Source organism: Myotis lucifugus, unplaced genomic scaffold, assembly GCF_000147115.1.
Source record: "Myotis lucifugus unplaced genomic scaffold, Myoluc2.0 scaffold_432, whole genome shotgun sequence".
In the NCBI taxonomy this organism is placed as follows: Eukaryota; Metazoa; Chordata; class Mammalia; order Chiroptera; family Vespertilionidae; genus Myotis; species Myotis lucifugus.
In genome coordinates this window covers 284323-307850 of record NW_005871480.1, presented here as the reverse complement: position 1 = coordinate 307850, position 23528 = coordinate 284323, and the positions used below count along the sequence as shown (strand labels likewise).

The window sequence follows — 23528 nt, the reverse complement described above, 5'->3', positions numbered from 1 at the left end:
CTTTTTAAATCCTGATTTCTGGGCCTCATCCTCTGGAAAATCTTTTCTTGTTACTCATGTTGTGGCCCCACCCCATAACAAAGAAACAGAATTTCCGGAGGATGAGGCCCAGAAATCAGGATTTTAAAAAGATTCCCAGGTGATTCTAATGTGCAGCCAAGGTTGAGAACCACTGGTCTAACGGGAATTCGGTGCTGATGACTCAGCCAGCCTGGCCTCCGGTTACTCACCGGGAGTTTAAGAGATGTCCAGAGGAGATGCCTTCCTGACTTGAGCAAAATGAGAAGCAGCAATGGTTTTCCAATAACTGCACATGCTCTAAAGACACTTGTTAATGGAAAAGGGAAATCAAAGTGTCACATGATAAGCAACTTAGTGCACAGAGCTTTAGATTTATGCACTTCGATCTATGAATGAAGCACTTATCTCCGATGCCCCCATTAGAAAGGAAACAGAGGGTCTGACTAACATTAAATGTGTGCTCCGGGAGGTATCGAATGACTTCACCTCCAAGACAAAGGGTAATTACTTATTTATACCTAATCTGACTAAAAGCTAATGCGCTAAATTAGGAAAAATAAAGGAAATCTGAAAAAAATTTCATAGTTGAAAGTCCCTAGAGGCAGAGTTCTTTCATCAGATTACGACGATGGCAGAGTTTGATAAGCCCACTGATCCCCTCTCTAACGTCTGCAATGTCTTGTTTAATCTTTTAGAATTTCTAACCTTCCAAGACAACGTGTCAAATTGCACCATGAAAAGAGTATTATGTGAAGTACTGAGATATTGCTAAGGGTACGTGATATTCTTACGTTATATCAATACTCTATTTCAAAACATGTGTTATACACTTGGACAAACAGAGTTAATCCTGAGGAATAATAATGCTCCAGTGATTCTAGACCGGTGGTTCTCAACCTTCCTAATGCCGCGACCCTTTAACACAGCTCCTCATGTTGTGGTGACCCCCCAACCATAAAATTATTTTCGTTGCTACTTCATAACTGTAATGTTGCTACTGTTATGAATCGTCATGTAAATATCTGATATGCAGGATGTACTTTCATTGTTACAAATTGAACATAATGAAAGCATAGTGATTAATCACAAAAACAATATGTAATTATAGATGTGTTTTCCGACGGTCTTAGGCGACCCCTGTGAAAGGGTCGTTTGACCCCCAAAGGGGTTGCGACCCACAGGTTGAGAACCGCTGGTCTAGACAGAGGAAACCCCATTGCTCTTCAACTGGAGCCATTGCACCTGAAGGCCCCATAAATCCTACTCGGGACACTACCCCCCAGATGTGGTACCTGCTGCGCACACACAAGGGAACCAGATTACACAGGACCTGCCAGCTATCCGCTATCCCACTGCTAATGGGCACGGCGTCATCTGCCTCGAACCCAGCGAGCAGAAAGGACACTCATTTCCGCTTCTCTCCTGAGAGGACAGAAAGGGTATTTCATGGAGCATCCTGATTTCTCCTCCCCGGGACCAAACCCGGGCTGACTGTCAACGCAGTTATGACTACAAACACCAATAGGACCTCTGGGTGCTACAAAAATCATATGAACACAGGTGTCAGTAAATAATATTTCTGCTTGTCCACTATCCAAACATCAGGCAGTGCGATAAGCCCCAAACAGGTTAGACAGCTGCTGATTGCTGACAAATGAAGTCTGTCTTGTTCATTTTTTTTTTTTTATCCAGTTTCTCTACTTCTAACTCCTGGCTCACCATTGGGTGTCTCATCATCAAGATGTTTTGGAACAAAAGGCAAGTACATCCCAGTCTAGCGAGGATCACCCTTATCCACATACTGTGAATTATTGATCTCTACATTGTCCATCTGTACCGGGGGATTAGCCTGGTGACAGGGGACAGGGAGCCACACCCTGTGAAGCGCCCAGCTGTCCCTGAGAAAACAGGCCATCAACCCGACCGCCCCGGGCGGAGACAAGAGACGCATCAGGGTTCTCAGAACCAGCTCGGACTCAGGCAGGCAAGCAGGAAACTGAGACCACGGCGAGATAAGAGATACATGTGTTTGTCCACCCTGCCTGGGCCTCAGCCTGGTTCAGGAGATTGCTGTCACTGCTCACTCAGGGACTGACAGGTACTACAACCAAGAGACAACAGCCTCATCCAAAAATCAGACAAAGCCAGCTTTGTCAATGGCCATGACCATAGTAAGAGACATCAAAAGCAGTATATAGAAAGTGAAAAAAAAAATCCCAAAGAAAATACTACCATAAGACTCTTAATAGCCGACAAATGTGCTCAAGTGGTTGGCGCCGGGAGTGAAAGATAATCCGAGCGAGAATGCAAACATCTTAAGGAAGCAGTGTCTGGGCGCTCATGAATGATGCATGGATGTTGGCAAATCAAGGAGATTGGCTCGATGCAGTCTGAGGGCTACACCTGGCATTCTTCTGGCACCGGCTGGGAGGACTTATGCACCTGTCACTTTCCATTGATGAAGAAGTAATCCTAGCCAGACTGGCAGAACACAGGCACAACCACCAGCCAGTACAATCTGTATCCTTAATGGTAATGACTCTCGAGTCTGACTCGGGCGGAGGAAGAGCTGTGAGCAAAGGCTTCCTTCAGGACCGTGGTTTCTCAGCCTCAGCGCTACTGACAGCGGACCGGGCGACGCTTGTGTCAGGGGCTGCGTGGTACATGTTTAGCAGCGTCCTTGGCCCTTCCCCACTAGAGGCCGGGAGCATCCCCCTCCCAGGTTTGACAAACAAAAATGTCTTGAGACGTGACCCACTGTCCTCTGGGCAGAAACATTGCCCCAGTTGAGATCTACTGGTTTATTTTTTTATTTTTTTTAATCCTCACCTGAGGATATTTTCCCACTGATTTTTAGAGAGAGTGGAAGAGAGAGGGAAAGTCAGAGAGAAATATCGATGTGAGAGGAACACATAGATTGGCTGCCTCCTGCAAACGCCCCAACCAGGGCCTGGGCTGGGGAGGAGCCCTTGACTGGAATAAAACCCTTTGGTCCACAAGTCGATGCTCTATCCACTGAGCCACACTGGCTAGGATGAGATCTATTGGTTCAGATCAATCGAATAAGACAGCTCGTGTTCAGTCTTGAGGAGAGACGTCCATCATACCCACCGCATTACTGTCCTGTAACGGCAGCCCCTCTTGGTGGAGAGCGGGCAGGACACGAGCTCGCCGGGCACAGCAGTGGTGTTGGGGCCCTTCTGGTCCAGATGTCCAGGCAGGCGTCATATCTCTACCCGCTGTCGTTGAGAACGTGGAATTCAGATTCCGCTTCATGTCATTCCAAGGCCTCACACATGAAACACTTGTTCTACTCCAAGGCCGTTTTTCAGAGCTAACCTGGGTGGCTATTCCTTTAAACATTCCCGTGGGCTGAGATGAAGCGCAGTCATAATCAGTCATAAAGGTTGCGTGGGTACGTGCACAAGTGCATTTCAAGCTACTTTCTCTACCTTTCTGTTTGTTTGTTTGTTTGTTTGTTTTGTTATTGTTACTCCTCACCTGAGGATATTTTTCCATTGATTTTTGGAGAGAGGGGAGAGACAGAGAGAGAGAGAGAAACATCGATGTGAGAGAGACACATCAATTGGTTGCCTCCCACACGTTCCCAAGTACATGCTCTTGACCGGGAATCGAACCAGGGAACCTTCAGCCCACAGGCCAATGCTCTGTCCACTGAGCTAAACAGGCTAGGGCTTCTTTCTCCACCTTTTGGCCCTGAAAGGAGTATCACTAAGTGGAAAGGTTAAAAACCTTAGCAAAGTGCTGAGAGCATGTCTTGTAAACATCCCAAGATGATATATAATTATTCTCAGTATCTCAATAGCTTGAAAACAACTCAATCTCTTCTTTCTGTCCAAGAACATGTACAAATGTCCTTACAACTTCATAACGCTGAGCTATGTTTGATTCTAGATCAGTGATGGCGAACCTATGACACACGTGTCAGAGGTGACACGCAAACTCATTTTTTGGGTTGATTTTTCTTTGTTAAATGGCATTTAAATATATAAAATAAATATCAAAAATATAAGTCTTTGTTTTACTATGGTTGCAAATATCAAAAAATTTCTATATGTGACACGGCACTAGAGTTAAGTTAGGGTTTTTCAAAATGCTGACACGCCAAGCTCAAAAGGTTCGCCATCACTGTTCTAGATGATGCTAGGAATTTCTAATTACTTTTTTGCACGCTAAGTCCTGTCCTTTGCCTACCTCACCTCCTCAGTGGGAGGGAAAGAAAATTGGAATTTTGCTGCCTTTTTCTTATTCTGGTAAAAGAAATGGCCACAAAAGTTAAAATTACTAAGAAAAGTCATGTGAGTATATAAAGCAAAAAATGAATATATGTAATTTAAATTTCATCAGCAAAAAAGGAACTCAGATGCTTACAAGTTTTATTTGCATTACCAATCCTTATTTAACAGCCAAACCATTCCGTGTCTTTTTAAATATATTTTATTGATTTTTTACAGAGAGGAAGGGAGAGGGATAGAGAGTCAGAAACATCAATGAGAAAGAAACATCGATCAGCTGCCTCCTGCACACCCCCGACTGGGGATGTGCCTGCAACCAAGGTACATGCCCTTGACCAGAATCGAACCTGGGACCTTTCAGTCCTCAGGCCGACGCTCTATCCACTGAGCCAAACCGGTTAGGGCCCATTCCGTGTTTTTTAATTTTTAGAAAACAGAGATGTTTCCGTCTGCGCTGAATTACCAACATAATTTTGTCATTTCATAATGAATGCTTCAGAGGCTTTATTATATTGCTGCCTGTCTTGGTCTCAATGAGGCTGACAGTAAGACAAACAAATAAGCAAACATTAGCTGTGGAGAATGTGTGTGTGTGTGTGTGTGTGTGTGTGTGTGTGTGTGTGCGTGCGCGCGCAGAATATAAAAGTATTCAGAGGACATTCAAGAAGAGCAAAAAAGAAGAAAAAGAAGAGAGGTTGAAGGAGGAGGAAGTGGAGGAGGAGGGGAAGGAGGGGGAAAGAAGAAGTAAAAGAAGAAATACAAGTTTGAGGAGTAAAACTGAGAAAAAGAAGAACTTCTGTCCAAGTTACACACATATTTTTTGTAAGTTTGCCAAAGGTCCAGATGATATCACTGTTGACTAATCCAGTGACCAAATTATTGGCCAGCAAGGTTCACACAGGCGTCCTGCAGATGTGAGTCCTCTCTGGGAGGGAAAACACACTTTGTGGACTCTGGAGAGATGTGCTAATCGTATGCAAGCAAAACACACGACACTGACATTATCTTCCGTTTTCTCAAATCAGATCAATTTACCAAAAAAAAAAGAATCACCCCCAAATTATATATTTTATTTCCATTTTCAACCTTTCACCTTCTATGAACTAGTTCCACTCCTGACTGTTATTCTGTTATTTTAACTAGAAAGAAACATAACCATTATCATTCAGACGCTCCAATCTAGTGATGATGGAAGGAACATTAGAGATCCAGGGGTCTGAGAGTGATGCCCGGAGCAGGAACCAGTTCTCACGTGTGTTTTTCTTTCTTTTTCTTTTTTTAAGTTACTTTTATCAATTCCAGAGAAGAAGGGAGAGGAAGAGAGAGAGAGAAACATCAATGATGAGACAGAATCACGGACTGGCTGCCTCCTGCACGTCCCCCACTGGGGATCAAGCCTCCAGGAATGTCATTAAACCTCTGCAATTTCCTGCAGTGCCCTGACCGGAATCGAACCGTGACCTCCTGGTTCATAGGTCGACGCTCAACCATTGAGTTACGCCAGCTGGGCTCTCATATGTGTTTTGATTGGAAGGAACAGTGTGGGAGGAAGGGAGAAGAAAAAGGAAGGAAAGAGGAGGAAGCAAGAGAGAAATGGATTGTTTTAGAACAAGTATAAACTGCCCAGTTCTGCCACAAGCCTCACCATTCCCTCATGTCTTCCACTGGCAGCTCCACACATTCTTTAAAAAAAAAAAATACTTTATTGATTTTTTACAGAGAGGAAGGGAGAGGGACAGAGAGTTAGAAACATTGATGAGAGAGAAACATTCATCAGCTGCCTCCTGCACACTCCCTACTAGGGATATGCCCACAACCAAGGTGCATGCCCTTGACCGGAATCGAACCTGGGACCCTTCAGTCCACAGGCCGACGCTCTATCCACTGAGCCAAACCAGTTAGGGCAGCTCCACACATTCTGTCATGTGTTTGACTCCTAAAGGCCGTAATTCCCAAATAGGCCCAACTTTATTTTGTAGATAAAGACCAAGAATCCAGGAACAGTTAATAACTTGCCTAAGGTAACAGATGTTTGTCAGCCAAGCAACAGCAAGAGTCAGTGACCTGGCTCCTAGTTCCACATTCTCTTCCTCTGACTACATCACACTCTTCCACAAACTCAATCTAGAGCCCGAAACACCAAAATGTTGAAATAGGGGGAGTCGGCATATAAAATGATTAGGTCGATGAGCAACCACTGAGCAACACTGGCCGGGCCCCAAATTGTATTTAAAGCAAATGAACGAGGAAAAAAAAATGAGGGACTAGCATGGAAAATTGTGAAAACATTTTGCATTTTTATGTGGCTACTTCCTGGCTGAATACACAGTAAATGAAGGGCTGTTAGCAATGATTGCATGTACAGTTATTTAGAAGCCAGAGCAATAACTTGTGAGGAAAGACCAAGAATGCTGATTAGCTTTTTCTCTGCTCATGAACCAGGCAAGACATTTTGGGGAAGTGAGAGCAGATAGACAAAACCAAGCCAACAAAACCAACACAAAACAATACAAAAGAACTTGAACTTGCATTTTATCTGATTGCATAATAACAACATAATTCTCAAGTTATTAGGCACCAGCACTCAAAATCACGAAGTTCCCCATATAAAATAATGCCACCATACCCTCTTTAGAAACACACATTTTGACTTGAAGGAAGATCCTATTTAAAAGAGATAATTTATAGCAGGGGTCCTCAAACTACGGCCCGCGGGCCACATGCAAATACAAATATTGTATTTGTTCCCGTTTTGTTTTTTTACTTCAAAATAAGATATGTGCAGTGCGCATAGGAATTTGTTCATAGTTTTTTTTTAAACTATAGTCCGGCCCTCCAACGGTTTGAGGGACAGTGAACTGGCCCCCTGTTTAAAAAGTTTGAGGACCCCTGATTTATAGGTATGAAGTGAAGAACTTCTAACTATGCTTTGTGTCAAAATTAGCTTTTTTGTTTCTTTCCACGAGTTGTTATATAAGCTACATAAACATAAAAATGCTACTAAATAAGTAACAAAGTCCTGAAAACCCATGAAAAATCAGGTGCCACTTCTTGATTCATTGTTAAAACTATCACTAAAGTTTTTTGTTTTGGGGGGGATTTTGTTTTGTTTTATTTTGTTTTGTTTTAAATACTTTTATTGATTTCAGAGAGGAAGGGAGAAGGAGAGAGAGATAGAAACATCAATGATGAGAGAGAATCACTGATCGGCTGCCTCCTGCATTCCCCACACTGGGGATTGAGCCTGCAACCCATGCATGTGCCCTGACTGGGAACCGAACCATGAACTCCTGGTTCATAGGTGAGCGCTCAACTACTGAGCCATGCCAGCTGGTCTGAAGTTGTTGTTTTTTTTTAAGTTAACTTTTTTCTTTGGTTTATGTCTGCTCTTGATTACAAGTGTTCTATTTTATACTGTTAGCACACTAAATTTCAGATTTATTTTAAAATGTATTAACTTTGAATGAAAACTCTTCATGGGCATTAAACATAGTACTATAACATTAGTTTGAAACTAACCACTGCATTAAAATGCCTAATATTAAATGGCCTCTGATGCTTACATAAAAATTCAAAATAAGATCAAAGAAGGAGAAACATTAGAAGTCATTTATAATGCAAAACAAAAATTTTTTTTGCCAACCTCAAAAATTAAACAAAATCACTCATATTATCATTGTGCACTGCATTTTTCTTGCTTTCAAATAAAAAGTTAGCCTGGCTGGCATAGCTCAATGGTTGAGCATCGACCTATGAACTGGGAGGTCACAGTTGATTCCTGGCAGGAGCAAGTACCCGGGCCCGGGTTGAGGGCTTGGACCCTAGTGGGGGGCGAGCAGGAGGCAGCCAATCCGTGGTTTTCATCACTGGTGTTTCTATCTCCCTCTCCCTCTCCCTTACTGTCTGAAATTAATTTGTTTAAAAAGTTAGAAGTGATTATTTCTGTATCTAACCTTTCTTGAAACATAAATAGGGTGAATACCTTCATTAAGACCAATCCTTTTACTCTTGCAGTGTGGATACTGAGAATGTTGACAGTTTCTAACACTGCTGACGATGGGAACAATAATGAATAACTCTTACAAAGTTTAGAGTCACTTGAAAATAAACTTTCTAATCTCCTTGAAAAATCCTCCCTTTGCTGCAAGTACCGAGCATAAAGAGCAGCTAACATTTAATGAGTGCTTCTTAGCTGCCAAGCACTGATCTTTACCCTCACTTTCTACCAGAGTGATCTGTAATTATTTTATTTCTTTGTTGTCTTTCTCCCCACTAATCCAGGGGCTCCAACCGGACAGGAATTTTGTCTAGTTACTTATTGTATCCCCAGCACCTCGTATGCCTAACACATAGTAGGCACTCAATTAATAAAAGGCCCTGTCCGGTTTGGCTCAGTGGATAGAGCGTCATCCCGCGGACTGATGGGCCCCAGGTCCGATTCCGGGCATGTGCACGTACCTCAGTGGCAGGTTCAATCCACAGCCCTGCGGGCTGGGTGCGGGAGGCAACTACTGATGTGTCTTTCTCACATCGAGGTTCCTCTCTCCATCTCTCCCCTTCCCTTGCACGATCTCTAAAAATCAGTGGGAAAATATCCTCAGGTGAAGATTAACAAAATAAAATAAATAAATGAGTCAGCGTTCTATATGCATTAAATAATTTTTTAAACTATTGGTCATGAGGGTTAAGAAAACGCAACACAAAAACACAATAAAAATAGAATGGTTTACTCTAGTAGAATATTCTTGAATGAAACTTTTCATTTAGTATATATACATATCCTATATAATAAAAGGCTAATATGCAAATTGACCGAACGGCAGAACGACCAGTCGCTATGACATGCACTGACAACCAGGGGGCAGATGCTCAACACAGGAGCTGCCCCCTGGTGGTCAGTGCGCTCCCACAAGGGGGAACGCTGCTCAGCCAGAAGCCAGGTTCACAGCAGGCGAGAGCCTCTCCCACCTCTGCGGCAGCACTAAGGATGTCCCACTGACGGCTCAGGCCCACTCCCCACCTAAGCCATCAGTTGGACATCCCCCGAGGGCTCCCGACTGTGAGAGGGTGCAGGCTGGGCTAAGGGACACCCCCGCCCAGTGCACGAATTTTCATGCACAGGGCCTCTAGTACATATATCTATGTATATATACACACATATATAGTGTATAATCCCATATAAAATTTATTTCTTACTGATGAGAAACAGTAAGAAAAGTCTGAAAATGATTGCTTTACACCAAGGGTCCTCAAACTACGGCCCGCGGGCCACATGCAAATACAAATATTGTATTTGTTCCCGTTTTGTTTTTTTACTTCAAAATAAGCTATGTGCAGTGTGCATAGGAATTTGTTCATAGTTTTTTTAAAAACTATAGTCCAGCCCTCCAACGGTCTGAGGGACAGTGAACTGGCCCCCTGTTTAAAAAGTCTGAGGACCCCTGCTTTACACAGATTATTTCATTTGCTCCTCACAATAACCCTGTAAACAACACCATAACTGTAAAAATAACAGAACCAAAGTTTCTAGATGTTATTATATTATGATGTCCAAGAAGAAAGACTATCTACAAGTATGTACTTCTCTACTCATTCATTAGTACTACACTAAGAAAATCTGAGTGAACAAGGTTTCAGTCATAGTAATTATGATATGATTAATAAAGGAAAACAGGCTTTTCAAATGAGCCTGGCTGAATCTAACACCTGGCTCTGTCTCTGTGTGGGCTTTGCCCTAACTTCATGTCTTTACAGCTCCATTTCCCCATGTGTAAAGTAGTAATATTCATAAGTTTGTTTGACGTTTTAAATGACTTAATATATGTAAATAGCCTAGAGTCTAGGCCCTAGACTACTAAATAAAGCTGCTGTGATGAAAATAATTATTGGTGGTGTGTGTTGTCCCTGGTCCAATAAATCCCATTCAATCCCCTACTCTGTAATTTGAATGTGTACAAAGTATGAATTAGGAACTTATTAAAAAGCAAAGTGTGGGAACTGGGCAAAAGTGGCCTAGAGCAGAGCCCTGCAAGAGTTTCTGCTGGCGCTGGACAACAAAGGTGCTTAAATCAACATCAGGGAGTTGGGCAGGTGACCCAGGGAATCAAGGGAAACGCCAGTGGTTAATAGTAAAAGCAAACTTTCTCCCTCCCTCAAAAATCACAGCAACACCCATCTTCTTCCTCCGCGTCCTGGCTGAGGTGGGGCCCGTTGGGGTGTTAGGTCAGGCACCTGGCCAGCTCCCGCCCACCAGGCCCTGGTCCCCTGGGGGTAAGGCGCAGGGTTCTGGGCAACTCACCCCGGAGACTCAGCTGGTATTGCCCCAGAGACTCCTCCAGGGTAGAGTTCTCCAGGGACTTCTCCATGCGCAGACTCGGGGTCCAGCGAGGGGAGTGAGGTGGGACAGAGTCCAGGGATCCCCCTCAGAGGACAGGAGGCCTTGGCGCCCCGGCAGGACCCGCCTGCTTCCTGCCGCGGCTGTCAACGGGGAGCCTGGAACCCCACTCAAAGGGTCTCAGCCTTCCCACCCACTGGCCCTCCTGAAGGATGACGGGACTTGTGGTTCACAGACTGCGGGCTTGCAGCCTCTACATTCCCGGGAGCCCGTCCAAGGACACTACAATTCCCAGAGGGCACCGCGCCCGAGCACACAGGCTGCAACGGTTCGCTGGCAGGATCCGGTTGCCAAGGGACTGTTAGGAGGCTCCGCCCTTTTCCTGGCTTAGTCCTGCCTTCATCCCATCCTGCTGTTGGACCTCACCCTACTGACAGCAAGGCCTGGACCCTTCGACATGTGCATGCAAGCATTCGAGCCTTGAAGCTTCTGAAAGACGCAAATAACAAGCTCTGCACTCTTCACGACGTTTGTCAAAACGGCCAAATACATTCTCAAGTGAAAGCAGCTCTAAACATCTCCCAACGAGCCTAGATTGTGAAAGGCGGCTCACACTACAAATCCAGGCATGCCCAGCAACCCGACCTCCCCTCGGAGTTGGCGCGCTGCCCGCTGGGAACTGTAGTCCCTGTGAGTTGCGGCGCCCGCTAATACTGGGGTCCTTCTTCATTGTTCCAGCGGGTCTTGGAGGCACGCGTGCGCAGTAGGACCTGGGAAAGCCTGCGGGAGACCCTCTGCACAACCCTTTTCATTGTCTGCGCTTGGCGCCTGCGCAGTGAGAGGCCGCCGGGTCGGAGCCGGAGCCGGGATAGGGCCGGGCTCCTCGCCCTTCCCCAGGCGCCTGCGCACTGGCCGCCGCTCCTGCCGTTACCGCTATGTGTGGGGCGTGTGTGGAATAACGTTATCGCCCAGCGGAGCCGAGAGGCCGGGACCTCCATCGCAGCCACAGCGACGACGACAACAGGGTGCCGGGAGGACGGCGTGCGGAGACTCCCGGGACGCGCCGCGCCCCGCCTTCCCCGACCGGCGCCTCTCTCCGCGGTGAGGGGTGAGTGATGCGCGCCATCGCCGGGCTTGGGCGCTGCCGATGCCGCCGGCGCCGCCGCTTTCCACATCCTCCTCCCCGGGTTTGCAGCCCGGGCCGCGGCCTCGGCCCGCAGCCGGGCGGGGGATGCGGGCGGGGGACCAGGGCAGCTTCCCGATGCTCCGCGCGGGCGCGCACCACACGCACCGATCGGGGACTGGCGGGCGCCTCTGCATCCTGCATCCCAGCCCCCCCCCTCCCCCCCGGCGCCCCGGGCCCGCTGCCGCCGTATGGAATCCTGTCAGCGCCCTCGACCGGGCTTTGTGCATCCTCCCCTCCGCCGGGGCCGAGCAGGGGGCGCGGGCGGCGCCGGGAGGGAAGGGCCGGCCGCGCGGCCGCTGCCAGGGGTTCCCCCGGATCGGAGCCGCCCGCAGCGCCGACTCCTCTTTGTGGTTTGTGTCGGCCCGGCTGTGGGTGCTCGCGCGGGAGCCTTTCGGACGCGGCGGGAGGGCGTGGAAGTCGGGGTGTCACGCACTCGCGCCAGGCGACGGCGCCCCGCTCGGGCTCGGCCTCCGTGGAGAAGCCGGGGGAGGACCCGGCGGCCTCCCGGCGGCCTCATTGTCCTGCGACTCCGATGTGGGTCCGGGATGGTTTCCTCGCGTTATTGCCCGAGGGGAGCCCGGTCCCGGCGGCGGACCCCGCCCCGGGCGGCAAGATGTGGGGTTTGTGCCCCGAGTCCTCGAAGCTCCTTGGCGGGCGGCCGGGTTTTCTTTCTTAAATCGGAGAATGCAAGGTCCTGGAAGACGGGGCGCCAGCTCCCGGGCCAGCACTGCCGAGGCGATCGATGCAAAATGACTGTTTAACGGGGACGACGGGCCGTAGGAAGGGCCGGCGGCGACCTATTGTGTAGCTGGGGAATGAATGCAGCTGCAGAATTGTTTTTGTGTGTGTGTTTTTTCCAGTGGGTTGGGTAACGCATGCTACGTTCCTAAGCGAATAGATGAACATCTTGCCTGTTTTTTTTTTCTTTTTTTTTTTTAAAGCAATCAAAGCAAACCAAAAAAAAAAAAGACCTGGTACATGTCGATGTCTGAGTTTGCTTATTCCTAGTTTTATTCTCGTGATGAAAAGTCACTCTGCTCTGAGCGAAAGGTGGTGCCGCAGATTGCAAGGGTCTCTCTTTTTCAAATGACTTGATCCTTGCAAGCTTGCGATGCTTCCTTGCTCGGACCGTGTGCTGCTGGGGTTAAAACAAGCCCACGGGAAGGAAGGAGGATGCGGAGGAGCAGGTGGGGGGGCGGGGTGATGCTTCGAGAGGGGTTGTGTTATGGGTACAGTATCTAGATCCTCGCTGATGAAATCCTTCCTGGGACTGCTTCCAGGATTGAGGAATTCAGCTCAGGAAATAGGAGGTTGCAAGTTACAAACCATCTTGCTTTTTTTTTTTCCCCCCCGCCCCTCTGGGTGGTGTTTCTAAGTGACCCTGGGGCTGCTTTTTGAGGGCTCCCTGGCTTGGTAGCTGTTGCGTCATTTTGCTGTTTTTAAACCGAAGAATCTCGGTGCACTTGACTGACAGAGGGAGACGCTAACATTTGAAAAGTTGACGGACTTGTCTGTGAAACGCAAACTTCCAGGGAAAGGCAGAGGCGAGTGGCAGCCCCTGCGGACCTGTAAGGAGAGCTGCTCTCCAGCCTGGGAGTGGTCTGTGCCTGTCAAGTTCATGGTCACCCCAGTTGTGCTCATCTGATCCTTTGTAATGTGAAAACGCTTCTACTGAAACAGAACTTAGGTTTTAGAAATTAACTTACTGCTGTAGGGAAAGATACCATAACATGGGTTTTTCATAAAAACAGAACCTTGGAAATTTTTTTCCCCTGCTACTTACTAAGTAACCACATTTTAATACTTCCTGATATTCAGTAGTATTTTGTAGTACGATCAGCTCTGTAAACTCGGTTAAAAATAAAATTGCCACAAAAGGACCTGTGAAGTTCATTTTTCATCCATCGATGAGTTATATTATTTTAAGCAAAAATTTACCTTTGAGAGAAAAATCTGTGTTGAACTTTTTACCAAAATTAAATGTATGCTTTCTATTGAGTTGGTTTTAGGATCAGGTGCTTTTTTGTAGTCCTTTTCATTTTTATCCCTTAAATTCTACTTTGCACTTAATAGACTTTTAAAAATAATTCAATCTTTCTCTTACATTTCAACTTAAAAATAAACTAACTAAATTAGGTGTGTGGAATTATATTAAATCGCACTTGAAATGTATTTCACTGGTAAATTTCATGGTATTCTAAAATTACCCTGTATGGAAATAAGTAACCATCTGCATGTTTATCTGAACATTAGAATAGTGAAAATTAGTGTACATTATGCCTATTCATGCAAATATCAGGGTGCCTTAAAAATTCTGTGCTTAGTGATTTGGTTTATTTGTTCCAAGTATCAGTTTCTTCTTTCCTCTTGACACTGAAAAACAACAACTTGTTTTATTGTTGCATCTGATAGTAATCAGATATGACTCATCTAGTCCTGAATGCTGTATATGTTTAAAGTTGTCAACATGGTTTTTGTTCAACAAAATCTATTCCTGAGAAATAATTTTTGCTCTTTCAGTTAATGAGTAATGTTTTTGTGTTCTCTATAGCAAACACTAGAGGTGTTTAAACTATCCTAATGAATACCTTACACACAGCATGATACTAAATTGTCAACTAAAATACCCGTTCAGTTCAAATTATACTGTAAGTGTAACAAAAGAGTAATTGCATACCATCTGAAAGCCCTCCCTGGAGAAATAATGTTGACTGATCATTCCATGTTGATGTGCTTCAGTAAGAAATGGGTTTCCTCTTATGGGGAGAAATCTGAGACCATCTTTATTTCATAACCTTTTTTAATGACCAAGATTTCTAATAATCAACTACACTTGGTGGAATGGGTTTTAATTTACTTATTCATATATTTCTTGAGGGAAGTGCAAAGCAATGAGTTGGCCAATGTGAGCAATACAAGAGAATAAGAAAACATCTGTCTGGGGGTAAGGTTAATAAAACTGGACATATAGTCCAGTTAGTTGAAATGATTGTCCAACAGCGTATTGTAAAATTTTTGGCCAAAATGAACTGATACAGCCAATATGTACTGAAGGTAAAGCTCACCTTTATGTCAAACAAAAATAGAAAGGAAACTACCAAAGTAAGATTAAAGGAAGCCTTACAAAAAGTACTAACATGCAAATACTAGTAGGGATTGTACAAATATATAAGTGGAAAAGAATCCTAGGCTTGAATTAGGTTTGAAAAATGAGACATAGCAGAAAAGTCATTTAAGCATAACAATCATTAATAAGTAAGAAAATATTTCTCTTTGGAACACGATATTTATTACATAAATGAATAATCTATTAGGTATTAAGCACCTACTAAGTGCCAGGCAGAGTGTGAGTGTGTGTGTGTGTGTGTGTGTGTGTGTGTGTGTGTGTAATTCATGCAACAGTTCTATAAATAAGGTATCATTTTCCAGTTGAGACTATTTGAGACCCAGAGTTAGGGAATAATTTTGTTTTGTGTCACACATTACTAAGTAGTACAACCCATAACTGAACCTATGTCTTTTTGACTAAAGCCAAAATTCTGACCGAGTGGTTCAACCCATAACTGAATGTATGTCTTTTTTAGTAGGTTCAAAAGGCAGCGTTGCTTCCTTTCTGATTCATAAAATTTTAGACTTAGAGGAGATTTTAGAAGTAATGCCATGCCTATTACTATTATCCCTGAGATGTTATTGAATCCGGCTTCTCCACAAACAACACTTCCATGAGAAAGTGGGCATAGGATGGCTCACTTCGCTTTTGCAAAGTATGGAAAGATCTTACTTAAGTTGAGTTAGTATCTGCTCTGTCTTTATTACGTAACTTCTTCCCACCGGTTGCAGTTCTGTCTTCATGAGTGAGATGCAGTAAGCTTTTCCTCACTATACTGGGTCCTGCTAGGTCTCCTCTTTTCTAAGTTAAATATTAGAACCCCTACAACTTCATGTGATATGGTTTCCTTTACCGTTCTCATCTGTCAACTACAGTCAGTCTTGTCAGTGCTATTCTTTCTCTGATCTGGTTCCCTATTTAATTCTGCAGTTATGGTCTGAATATAGTGCAGTGAAATTATGTCTTTCCTTAATTTAAGCGGTGCACTTGTGTTTGCGGTCTCCAATTGTGTTAACTCTTGAATAACAGGAAAGTGAGAGAAAAAATGTTACGTGGCTTTTCAAGTCATAGTTGTGCTAGTCAAGGAGTGTGTGTGTGTGTGTGTGTGTGTGTATTTTTTTTTTGGGGGGGGGGTGGGATTCTGATTTCCTCTTTTCTGATGTGAAAATGACCCTTCTTTATGAAATGATAGTCTTGGGTGGTAAGTTTCTTTGGACATTTGTCTTGGATTCCTTGGTTTGGTCTTAGTGTTCTTAAATAAACAATAAAAAGTTGGCAGCTTGATATTGTTTCTCTTTGTTTTTTTTGAAAAATTGGTCTGGAAACCACTGATGTCAACATAAACCAGCATCTTTTTTATGTTAAGATTTCTCCCAGTCTGTATATACACGTACACAGTGTTTTGGAAGCCGTGCTATTTACCTTTAACTGTTTAAAAATCATCTCTTTGAATGTAGCCAGCGTCAAAACTTGTTGAGATCTTCTTGAATCATGATTCTGTCATCCAAGGGATTAGCTTCCCTTCCTGGCTTTTTGACATTTACAGAATTAACAAGCCAGCCCTCTTATGTCTTTATCCTGGCCGTGTACTGGATATAGCCAAGGACAGCCTGCAGATTTATAAATAGAGTAAGTGTTGCATAAATGAAATATGCTGGAGGTAAGCGCTGACACAAGATACCAAAAACTGTTGAGATGTTTTTATTTGTTTGTTTTTAATTAAGGAGGAAATCATGCTATCTTCTTCATGTAGTTATCCTTTCAGTAAATTTTTCTTCAATTCAATTTTATCAATTTAATCTTAATTCACCCCCTCTCTTTTACATAAATGATAGCCTCTTTATACAGTATTCTGCGCCTGGACACGTATACTTTAGAGAGTGGTCAGGGGACATCTCACTCTGAGAAGGAGACATTTAGCAGAGACTTATTCTATATAATAAAAGTGTAATATGCTAAGTGTCCAACCGATTGATCAACCATTGGGTCCACCGCATGACCAGTCACTATGATGCACACTGACCACCAGGGGGCAGATGCTCTTTGCTTGCTGCTGGGGTCTGGCTGCTGGGGACTGGGCAAGAGGGCCATACAGTCCTGCATCTTTAAATAGGGTCTCTCTCACATTGATGTTTCTCTCTCTCTCTCTCTCTCTCTCTCTCTCTCTCTCTCTCCTCTCTCCCTTCTTCCCTCCCTCCCTTCCACTCTCTCTAAAAGTCAATGGAAAAATATCCTTGGCCCTGGCTGGTTTGGTTCAGTGGATAGAGCATCGGCCGGTAGACTGAAAGGTCCCAGGTTTGATTCCAATCAAGGGCACATGCCCGGGTTGCGGGCTTGAATCCCCAGTGGGAGGTGTGCAGGAGGCAGCCAATCAATGATTCTCTCTCATCGTTGATGTTTCTATCTCTCTCTCCCTCTTCCTTCCTCTCCGAAATCAATAAAAATACATTTTTTTTAAAAAGAAAGAAGTGGCCAATGAGGTAATGAGTGTGGTGTCCGAAAAGCCAAGTAAAGACAAGTATTTTTACTTATAAGGAATGATCAGTCACCTGTAACACCTTTAGTCACCTTAATACTTCTTACGGAAGCAGGCAGTATCCTCTTTCTTTCTCAACTATCTCTGAGGAAGTAATTTATTATTTTATCAGTGGGGATATTCACAATATCCTCTCCAGAAGCTACTACATCTCAAGCTCTGAACAAAGTTTTCATCAGGAATCGGCCTCTGCTGCTTGTTCGGTGTAGGGAGTTGGCTGCTGCCGCTACAGAGAGAGCAGGAAAGGCCGAGCTGTTCAAGGAGATCTGCTATCAGAATTGCCTGAGAATCCCCAGTTGTGTGACCTTGAACATGTCGCTTTAATTTCAGAACCTCAGTGTCTTCATCTATAAAATAAAGCTCATGGTAGTCCAGCTGTTTTGAATAAAGAAGTGAGTTAGATGTGAAAGACAAATGAAAGGTACAGTTCCAGGTAGGATCTCCTTCCCCCTTTGCCCAAGTGTGGTACCACTTGAGCGTGTTAGATTGGAGGGAATGTGCTGGTCTGGTGATGAAGTATTTTTTCATCCTGAGTCTGTACAATAGTTTCTTGTTTCTGCATCCCATCACCATAGGCAGTTTTTGCACATCAATACTAATAAAAGGGTAATATGCTAATTAGACAGGACATCTTCCGGATGTCCTTCTGGACAAAACCATGGTGGCGAAGGAGGCGATGGTGGAGGAGGGCAGTTAGGGGGGATCAGGCTGGCAGGGGAGGGCAGTTAGGAGGCAATCAGGCGGCAGGCAGACGCAGTTAGGGGCAATCAGGCAGGCAGGCAGGCAAGCAGTTAGGAGCCAGTGGTCCCAGATTGCGAGAGGGATGTCCGACTGCCGGGCTAAGGGACTCCCCCCTCCCCCCCCCCCCCCGCATGAATTTTGTGCACCAGGCCTCTAGTCATCTCATAATATTCTTGGGGTGGAGAAAAGGACATGATGTTGGAGGGAGGCTTTGAGATAATAACTTGCTCGATCCATACTCATCCTTTAATTCTAGGCAGAATGTCTAAATAATGAGAACCAAGTCAGGCTAGCTTACTTTTTCCAAGGCCGGCATGGAGAATTTCCCTTTTATAACTATTGTTGTTTTTTGTTTTGTTTTGTTTTGGTTTTTGGGTTGTTTTTTTTGGTTTTTTTTGAAGGTGTTTTACTAGATAAGGGTTTGTCACGTGCCGTGCTGCATGGAATAGAAAAAGTACAGATTCTAAGCTCAGGGTGAGGTTAGGTATCTTGGCCTCCAGACATCCAGCTGGAAACTGATTTGAGGAAGCAGATAGGGGAAATGAGCATAGTTGATGATGTAAGGGAATAAAATTTTCTTTGGGTTTTTGTTTAAGCTGAAGAGCTATTGAATGAAACATACACTGTTTCTCTAATCTACTAATTCTGCGATTTCCTTTTGTAGGAAATCCAGGAGTAAAATATTTGTTGTCAGTTTTATTCACTAACTTCCACTTCTACTATACTCTGCCCTTCACCTATGTGAGCATTCTGTGCTGAGCTGTTCAATAAAAATAAGGGCCTTTTTGCCTGGCTGGTGTGGCCCAGTGGTTTAGCATTGACCTATGAATCAGGAGGTTAGGATTCCATTCCCCTCAGGGCACATGCTCAGGTTGTGGGCTCGATCCCCAGTAGGGGGCGTGCAGGAGGTAACCAATCAACGGTTCTCTTTCATCATTGATGTTTCTATTATCCCTTACCTCTCCTTTCCTTTCCGAAATCAATAAATATACATATATTATTTTTTTAAATATGTTTTAGAGGTGAGAAAGTACATTTTGACCCTAACAAATTCCAGAATGGTAAAGAGCCATTGTACAAAATCAGGATCAGCCGCCTCCTGCACGCCCCCCACTGGGGATGTGCCCGCAACCAAGGTACATGCCCTTGACCGGAATCGAACCTGGGACCCTTGAGTCCGCAGGCCAACTGAGCCAAACCGGTTCTGGCAACATATATTATTTTTTAAAGAGCCATTTCTTGAGGTGAGAAAGTACATTTTGACCCTAACAAATTCCAGAATGGTAAAGAGCCATTGTACAAAATCAGGAATGTAAAATTTGTAAATTGGAGAGGTGGGAACAATTAATGAAGGGTACGTAAAGTAAAATTTAGAAATTTTGTTTGAGCTCTGTTACAGAATTACTTTCTCATTAGATTATTTGAGTTTTTCATTGAGATAAAGATATAAATATATACTATAAACCCTAAAAAGTTTACTATATGACAAAATTCAAATATAATATCAAATATCACTTCTTAAAAATGTATAAAAATTTGGTTCACTTTCTATGCTGGATCCGACATAAATAAAGAACGCAAAAGTAAATGTTTATCAAGCACGTTAGTATCAAAAATAGGCGTAGAGCTCTAGCTGTTTTGGCTCAGAGGATAGAGGGTTGGCCTGCAGACTGAATGGTCCCAGGTTCACTTCCAGTCAAGGGCACATGCCTGGGTTGCAGGCTGGATCCTTAATAGGGGTGTGTAGGGGACAGCCAATCAATGATTCTCTCTCATCATTGATGCTTCTATCTCTCTCTTCTTCTCTCTTCCTCTCTGAAATCAATAAAATATATATATATAGATATATCTATCTATATGTAGATATAGATAGATAGATAGATAGATAGATAGATAGATAGATCTTTTAAAAAATAGGGGTAAAATAAGGGCTAATGTCCAGAGCAGGGGAGAATAATTAAGATATTTATGAATCAGTTCATAGGCAATTCTGGGAACAAAAATTATTTACTTCTTTTCATATTTTGAGTATGTTTATTTAATCATATAAAAGTGTCTGATCTAATTCCCCCTAGGACATGAATATAGAATTAATGAATAGATAAGAAACGTTAGATTATTATCTCTATTGATAGAATTCTCAAACATCTAATGGAAGCAGTAAACTAGTTCAATTAAAACATTTAACAATAAACATATTAATAGGACTTTTCATAATATAAAATGTATTTTTCTTATTACCATGGATTGGTCTTTAGTAGTGTGACATGGCTTTATCTGTTTAATAGAGCCAGAGGAAACCATTCTCAATGAAGAGTTGCAAACTACATGGGGAAGATGGGGTCACAGGAAGGCAGGAACCGCATTAATTTTTTTGACACAATCGCTGTATACACTTACATCTGTTTTATAAAACACATGTATCATTTTATTTAATAAACACTGTCATCACAAACCTGCTGCAGAAAAAACAGATGGTGTAGTCATTGTCTGTCACAGATGACTTTGAGGCTGGTCCCCGACCTTCGGATAAACACACATAGACACAGACTCGGATCCTTTGTCAACATGATGTAAATCAAGGGGTGCTTTGCACAAGGAGCAGAGCTTCGTAGTTTTGGCTGTTACTTCCTCGATATATGATATTGAACACATCTTCCTTAAAACATATTTTTATTGATTTCAGAGAGGGAGAGAGAGATAGGAACATCAATGATGAGAGAGAATCATGGATCGGCTGCCCCCTGCACGCCCCCTACTGGGGATCGAGCCCACAACCTGGGCATGTGCCATGGCCGGGATTCGAACCGTGACCTCCTGGTTCATAGGTCGGCGCTCAACCACTGAGCCACACAGGCCGAGCTGATATTGAACAAATCTTTAATCTCAGTGTCTTGTGTTGCTCATTTGTAAAAATAAAAGGCATAAGCAATATCATTTCTGAGGTTACTCCCCAGTTTTTTAAGTAATATTGTTCATGTGAAAGTTTAAAATATTCTTTAGTTTTCTCTTTATGGCCCATTGTGTCACAGAGAAATAAGAGAGAGTCAGAGGAGCTGGAGGATGTGTGTGGTGTGTAGAGATGGACTAAAAAAGGAAGGAGAGGCTGGACAGAGCAGAGAGAGAGGCAGCACTGAAGAAAGAAGGTCTTTGGAAGGTAAACCCTTTTAGCAAATCCTACTCATTTGGGCTGGGAGCATTATCTTCTCATAATAATTGTTAAAAGTACCAATAATCTCTTTTAGCTGCTCTTTTTGTTCTTGTTGTTAATCCTCACCCCAGGATATTTTTTCCATTGATTCCTAGAGAGAGTGCAAAAGAGGGGGGGAGATACCAAGAGAGAAACATCAATTGGTTGCCTTCCACACATACCCCAACCAGGGTTGGTGATCTAGTCTGCAACCTAGGTACATGCCTTTGACCAAGAATTGAACCCGGGACCCTCCCGTCCACAGCAGTGGTTCTCAACCTTCCTAATGCCGTGACCCTTTAATACAGTTCCTCATGTTGTGGTGACCCCCAACCATAAAATTATTTTCGTTGCTACTTCATAACTGTAATTTTGCTACTGTTATGAATCGTAATATAAATATCTGATATGCAAGATGTATTTTAATTGTTACAAATTGAACATAATTAAAGCATAGCGATTAATCACAAAAACAATATGTAATTATAGATGTGTTTTCCGATGGTCTTGGGCAGCTGGTGACAGGGTCGTTCGACCCCCAAAGGGGTCGCGACCCACAGGTTGAGAACCGCTGGTCCACAGGCTGATGCTCTATCCACTGAGCCAAACCAGCTAGGGCTATTTTAGTGGCTTTTTTATGCTCAAACTTGCAAAAAGCTCTTCCCCAAATGAAATAATGTCAATAGGGAATTGTTCTGTAGTTAGACCCAGAGATTCCCTTTTGAAAGAATTGCCTTTCCAGAAATATTCCCACTACAACATACTTCCGGCAAACAGTTGCAGACCTCATGGAATTCTGGTAATGATGGGACTAATCACTCTCAGCATCAATAGTCTCATGAATAATATATGAAGATAGACTTAAGATATAGTAACATTTGAAGTGATTATTGAATCATTGCGGCCAAAAGATGGCCTTGATTGCTTATATAATTTACTAGTTTGTATGATGCTACATACCTTTATAAATGAACATATAAAGGTCTTTACACTCTTTGATCAGATCAAATTATTTTCAACACATTTTTTGTGTGTATTAGCCTATTTGCATGTGTGTATGTATTTATATTCTGTATGTGTGAGGTATTTAAATAACGCCATCCTTAATGTTAATCTTGTTTGTAAAGCTGAGCTAACTAGAGTAGCCCCTATTAAATATATGAACATTTAAATTTAAATTAATTAAAATAAAAAGTATCCTAAGATGCCTTTGCCACATTTCAAATGCTCAGTAGTTTATATGTGGCCAGTGGCTTATTTATTAGACTGTGTAAATATGAAACCTCTGTCATCCTAGTTTTATTGCTCACAATTTAGGCTAATAATTAACAACGTATTATTAGGCAGCAAACAGGTGCATTTCTGATGTAGTTATAAAATCTGTCCCTGCTTAAAACATACTCTGAGGCTTGTGAGTTACTCTGCACGTTGATTTTGATTCCAGTTTCATGTGTTGTGCTGATACTGTGGTTGAAATGATTTATGCCAACCGCCCAAACAGTTGTAGTGTGTAGAGAGGTGGTGACGATGAGCAGAAACAATTTTTAAAGGATACATTAGGCAGTGATAGGCCTGAAATTCATCCCACACAAATGACAGAGCCAAGAGAAGTGAGAAAGGTGAATGCTGGCTTTCAGGGTCTTACAGACCCTTCACTCCACTGCTTTCCTCCCTCTATCCGTCCCTCCTGTACATTCTGTTGGCACTTGGTTGAGACTGTTTTGTGCACCTCTGTCTGCTCTTGGTGATCTCTGACCTGAAAGGTTTGTTGGATGCATAGTTGTTCAGTGAGCCTAGAGCAGTGGTCGGCAAACTGCGGCTCGCAAGCCACATGCGGCTCTTTGGCCCCTTGAGTGTGGCTCTTCCACAAAATACCGACTTCTGCGCATGGCCACAAAGTTCAATCGCACTGTACATGCGCGCCCGCACATGGTATTTTGTGGAAGAGCCACACTCAAGGGGCCAAAGAGCCACATGGGTCTCGCGAGCCGCAGTTTGCGGCCCTCTGCCCAAAAACATTGACAGTTCTTTCAGATTCAAGATTTCTGATCCATGCTGCACCCCAGTTCATAAATTTGCCTCATCCCTCTAGTTGGGTCAGCTGATTTTTGGTCTCTTAATATACACTGATTGAGTCTTACTTGTCTGTGACTCC

At 43.6% G+C, this 23528-nt stretch overlaps 2 protein-coding genes across 8 annotated transcripts in view; one reads left to right on the top strand and one right to left on the bottom strand.

The window, feature by feature from the left end:
- The window catches only part of SDCCAG8 (serologically defined colon cancer antigen 8), a 200558-nt gene extending 189736 nt beyond the window's left edge, over positions 1 to 10822 (bottom strand). The window contains exon 1 of the mRNA XM_023744152.1: positions 10576 to 10822. Coding sequence (XP_023599920.1) covers positions 10576 to 10642 — 67 coding nt within the window. The 5' untranslated portion in view covers positions 10643 to 10822. The remainder of the gene's footprint in view (positions 1 to 10575) is intronic.
- A 648-nt stretch (positions 10823 to 11470) lies between these two features.
- CEP170 (centrosomal protein 170) overlaps positions 11471 to 23528 on the top strand; it is a 98849-nt gene continuing 86791 nt past the window's right edge. For 3 of the 7 annotated variants that reach the window (XM_014468149.2, XM_014468151.2, XM_014468150.2), the window contains exon 1: positions 11471 to 11719. The gene's annotated coding sequence lies outside the window, so the exon portion shown is untranslated. The remainder of the gene's footprint in view (positions 11720 to 23528) is intronic. The other 4 variants (XM_023744153.1, XM_014468144.2, XM_006102826.3 and 1 more) reach the window with 2 other exon arrangements.